General features: G+C 44.4%; 1 protein-coding gene across 1 annotated transcript; it reads left to right on the forward strand.

Moving 5' to 3' along the window:
• Nucleotides 1–1,470: 1,470 nt before the first annotated feature.
• AMER3 (APC membrane recruitment protein 3) lies at nt 1,471–4,488 on the forward strand (the record flags this gene model as incomplete). The annotated part of the gene is made up of 1 exon (XM_082319360.1): nt 1,471–4,488. The coding sequence occupies one exon, from the start codon at nt 1,471–1,473 to the stop codon at nt 4,486–4,488; it is 3,018 nt and encodes a 1,005-aa protein (XP_082175486.1).
• Between the last annotated feature and the right edge of the window lie 798 nt (nt 4,489–5,286).

Consider the following 5,286-nt stretch of genomic DNA (forward strand, 5'->3'; position numbering starts at 1 on the left):
AGACAGCTGTTATAGCCCAAGGTAGACTAAAGACTGCTTTAAGTTGTACTTTAAGGTGTACAAAGGCTAGGCTTGGTGCTGAATTTTAAAATCTCCCTGGCTGTCTTTGTACTGGGTGCAGGTCTGGATCCAGGGATCTGATCTGAGATTGTTCTGGAGGGAGTATCGGTAATTTTTCATTTCACCAGAGGTTTTACATACAATTGTCAAAGACTGCTAGAGACAGCACTGTGGGGTGTGTGTGTGTTGCGGAGTTCAATGGCTCTAAGTGGTTTTAGTTATGTCTACACAACACAAACCAAGATAAATCATTAACTGAGGTCTCATTAAGGAAAGATCCAAGCGCATTCTTTCAAGAACAGGACTCGAGAGTTTTTGTCCTGCTTCCCATCCAGTAAAAATCTGGTTTCTCTAACAGCTTTTAGGAAGTGCTCACTTCTTCCCTGACCTACCTTTACATAAGTCCATTGACTTACTCAATATTCAAGTTGATGTAAGGCAGGAAAGGATCAGATGTGTCCATGAAATAACTACTGGAAAACTGAAAGTGTCATGGCTAAAATAATTACTGACTAATTAAATGTATGAAAACCCTAACCAGATTCAATTCTAAATCATATAGGCAGAGACCAAAATTGGCACTGATACAGGTAATAGAGTATTTTTAGAAATAGATAATCAATGCACAATGCAGATTCAATATGGCAATGCCTCAGAGTACTACACTGGTCTTTGTAAATAGGAAATGATGCTTCTGTCATAATTAACAGTGATTTTCAATGTGGCATTTTTGACTTTTTACAATAAAAGTAGTAGTGCAGAAAATTATACATTATGCTCAGGAGGAATCAAAAACAGTAATTCAGTTTCAGCATGCTTCCCAGGGTAGTACCAAGGTTTATGGATTTTCTATTCATGGGTAAGTATTATTTTAATATAAAGTGAGCATCATGTGTCAAATGTTTGATACATTTTCTCAGGAGATTTCCCACCTTGAGCTCTTTGTCCTCCTCAAAGGTACAGATTTATGAACTGCTGCCTCCCTGATGCACACACACGTTAAAGTTCCTCAGGCATTGCTTTTCATTGATGTCTCTTCTACCTTCAGAACAGAACATCTATCTTGTTAAAAGCCATCCTGAAGTCATAATCCTAGATCCAAACCGCCTCATTTCTAACAGATAAAATGTTCTCTGAGCTTCAGGTACCAACCCATAATGTGTACTGTCTTCTTCTTGCTGGATCTTCCAGCCATTGCCAACATACCTTCAGTTTCACTTGATCTGTTTCTCATGCAATACCATGGCTCAGTGATGGAAACTTCTGGTGACAAACAAAACTAATTGTATAATGCTTAATATCTGTCCTTTTGTTCTCCGATTGTTTTCAAAGTTTACAAGTGCTAGCCACCAACCCCACAATATTTTTATTCTGCCCTTTTCTTTACAGAAACAGATGTGAGGAGGCAGTATGGAGCTCAAGAGAGGAAAGACCTTCATAAAATCCAGTGTGCAACATGAGAAAGTGCCACCAGTGCACACAGTTCCTATCAACAAAGATGATATGGGGAAAGACAAAAAGGCAACTCTGGAGGGAAACCAAAGTGTGGCTGAAGTCCAGCTGGCATGTTTAGCTACGCACAAGAACTACAGATTTTCCACCAGGGGAGCAAGGAATGGGGCTGGTGACAACTGCCTGGAAAAATCATCTGGGTCCTCCTACAAACTTGTAAGGAAGAGTAAAACCCATGACTGTGTTACTGAGGCAGACAAAACAGAGAACTGCAGCCCCAGCAGCGGGATTTGTGAGGAAGGCTTTTCTGGAAAAGGTAAGGGCCGACTTGTCAATAGCATCAGCTTTTCAGGGATGTCCAGCTCCAGCAGTAAGAAAGAGTGTGTGGTCAGCCCCAGCCCATCTGCATGCAGCAGTCAGATGATTGATTACAGGAACTTTGTGCCACAGATGCCTTTTGTACCAGCTGTCGCAAAAACCATTCCCAGGAAGAGGATTTCCCTCAAGAGATCTAAGAAAGGGCTCAGAGATATATTTCATATTAAAAAAAATAAACCAGAGGGCCTCACATTCCTGGTTGAGAAGGACAAGAATCTGTCCTCTCCAGGCTGCAAGAGTGAGTTGTCTGGGCGTCTTGCAAAGTATCTTTTCAAAACTGGAGAAACATTTGCAGCTGATTGCTTGTCACAAGACTGCTCAGACAGCGAACTGCAGTCTGACTCTTCCTATGACTGCTGCAACACCCTGTGTGAAGATGTCGCTTCGCTGAAGAGCTTTGATTCCCTCACTGGCTGTGGGGAAATCTTTGCTGATGAGAGCTCTGCTCACCTGGAGCTGGAGAACAGCAAAGAAGTTCTGCTGAGACGAAGCAAACACAAAGACAGCCCCGTTATGGGCTCTTTCCAAGGGGGTGTGGAGCAGCTGGCCTCTCCTGGCCAGAATGAGACCGTTGAATTTGCAAAGTTTTGGGACAACATCAACAAATCCGTGAGGCTACATCAGAGTGCTCTGTTTGATAAGAAGTTACTGAAGATACCTGGTCCTGAGGTGGAAAAGGCTAGAAGCCAGGCTGCTGCATTTGTGACAGACCCCCAAGTGTCACCTGATAAAGAGGGTGACAATTCCAAAGAGAGCTCCACAGAAACAGAAACGCCAAAAAGTGACAACCAGGAATCCACATCCACAAGTGATGAAGGCTACTATGATTCATTCTCTCCTGGACAAGATGATGAAATGAAGGAAGCTCAGACCCCTGGGGTCCCAGGTAGATTTCCAAGAGACAGCTACAGCGGAGATGCCCTTTATGAGCTCTTCTATGACCCAAACGAAGTCAAAATAAACCCAGTCCTAGATGATGACTTGTGCACATCTGAAAGCATTTCAGAACAAGCCATTGAAATCCCTTTGTCCATTTACAGCTTTCATGTTGGATCTGAGGAGAACATGGCTTCCCAACCAGCTCTAGACATTATCAGCCAGGGTTTTTTCCACAGCACATGGAAAGGCAAAGAATGTTTGCTAAAGCTCTGTGATACTGAGCTTTCACTGACCATGGGGATAATAAACTGGCTGCGAAAACACTCGGGACTCGTTTCCTCCCCTGACTCTCTTCAGAGTCCTCAGTCACAGCCAGAAAAGTCTAATGATTCATCGATCCTGCCCAGCACCAGTCCAGAGCAGAAAGTGAGCACAGAAGCTCAGCAGGAAAAAACAAGCAAGGAAGAATCTAATACATTTAACCTATGTGTGTCTTCGGATGAAAGCACACATGCAATGCAGGCCTCTTCAGTAAATGTTGCCGAAAAAGACCACAGCCTGGACTCTTGCCCTAATACATCTAGTTTGGATTTCCAAGGAAGGGAAGGGAGTCACCACAAGGATTCATCTACAGTGCCTGGGACTGTGGAAACCACCAGAGCATCAAGTTATGCACCACAATCAGAGGCTAATGGAGACAATCTACAGACATCTTCAACCGATAATGAGAAGGCGACAATTTCAGAAGGATGTGAGACATCCGGAGATAAAAACCCACTGCCAGACAAGCTGAACAGAGAGAGTGGCTCCCAGAGCTCTGAAAACCCTTCAGTAGATGATAATCACGAAGTAGAATCATGTTACTCCTACAAGACTGCTGCGACCTCGCTCCTGGATCCCCTCGAGAGGGAGGACAGAAATAAACCAATGTATCGCTCTCTCCCTATTTCCTGTGACAAACCGCTGCAGCCTCTTACTGTCAGACACTTCCAGAGCTACATTAGCCCCACACCAACGGAGAGCAGCACTAACATAGTGCAGCTCTTAGAGCGCTGTGTAACACAAGTGGCATCATTAAAAATCAACTATGAAAACAAGCACCTGGAAGACAAATGCATTGGGAATGAAATGAACAACATCATTCGTAAGATGTCTCAGTACAAAAACAAGTTATTGTTGCAAAATGAATGCAACTGCATTGCCCAAAATCCAGAATACTCCAGTATTCCTAGCACAAACCAATACAACTATGAGACAAGTTTCCAATCCAGCAGTCTGTATCATTTGAAGAAAAATGGGGAGCAAATTTGCTCTGAAGATCAGAAAAGTAAAGCAAAAATCCTAGATGAGGTCACTAGAAGCAAGATAAATTTTGAATATGCCCAACTAAATAATCAAGCGCTCTCCTATTTAAAAGACCTTACATTTGATCTCAGTCCCAGTGACTCTGCCCCTGCTGCAACTCTTAGTAGACCAACATTTTTACCTCTCTTTAACTCTGTCTGCTCAGACATACCCGCTACTTTTTCACAAGCTTCATACAGCACCACTGTCTCTCTAGCTGACTCGCTGCAGCTTAAGGAGGCCAAGCAGTGCAGCGCAGGGCCATGGAGTTACGCAGAGACCCCCTGCAGGGGCCTGGCTGGAGGCGGCCCGCTGTCCCCTCACCCAGAGGCAGCGACCCCGGACACAGCAGTGACAGCGACGAACCACCAGTAACACACCTGCATTGAGAAGGTGAGTGCTTATGGAAAGTGTGAAATTAAATGTGAAATAAGTAACATCTGTTCCCTTTTCACAGAGGGACACTTATGGCAGCGGAGTCTGATATATACTCAGGGTTTCTCAGTTTTTCAGTTTCGTTGTTCTTAACCTTCACTTTAGTGTGGTAGTTAAGAGTAATCAGAATTTAAATTACACAATTGCCCAGACCAGGGGCCTTGTTTAGCAGGTGTCCCATTCACTGAGTCTTACAAGTCCCATACAAAGGTTGAAGCCCCATCTTCCACCCAGGTGCAACAGTTTTCATACCAGCTGTAGCAGGGAAAATTTTTCCTTCTCCCACTCCAGGATCTGCCATGTTTGGAACAGCGTGGTGGATATGACTGCCTGGCCACAGACTGCCAGCAACATTCAGCTCAGATTCCTCACTACCAGCTCATGAAATCCTCTTGCTATGTAATGACAGCCTAAAAATTATGCCCTTCTTCCCCTCTGGATATTAGACAGAGCTCTCTACTGGAGTCCTGATGTGTGAGCTGCTACGCAGGGGGGTCACACAAGAAAGCCAGAGATCTGCAATGTTAAGTCACGGGGCAGACAGACATACCCTGTCCTGCAGTTACATACATATGGTGCACCCTCAAACACAAGGGAAAGCCCACAATACTGTGCTGCTGCTGCTAAGTGTACCAAAAGGATGCTCTTCCTTTTCGCAAGCCTGATGTCTCTCTTCAGCAAGTGCATTTGGTCTCTGGCCAAACTGCGCTGTGGCAGAGCAAGAGCTGAAGCCAAGGC

The sequence above is a fragment of the Platalea leucorodia genome (assembly GCF_965183815.1).
Source record: "Platalea leucorodia genome assembly, chromosome: 8".
NCBI classification, from domain to species: Eukaryota; Metazoa; Chordata; class Aves; order Pelecaniformes; family Threskiornithidae; genus Platalea; species Platalea leucorodia.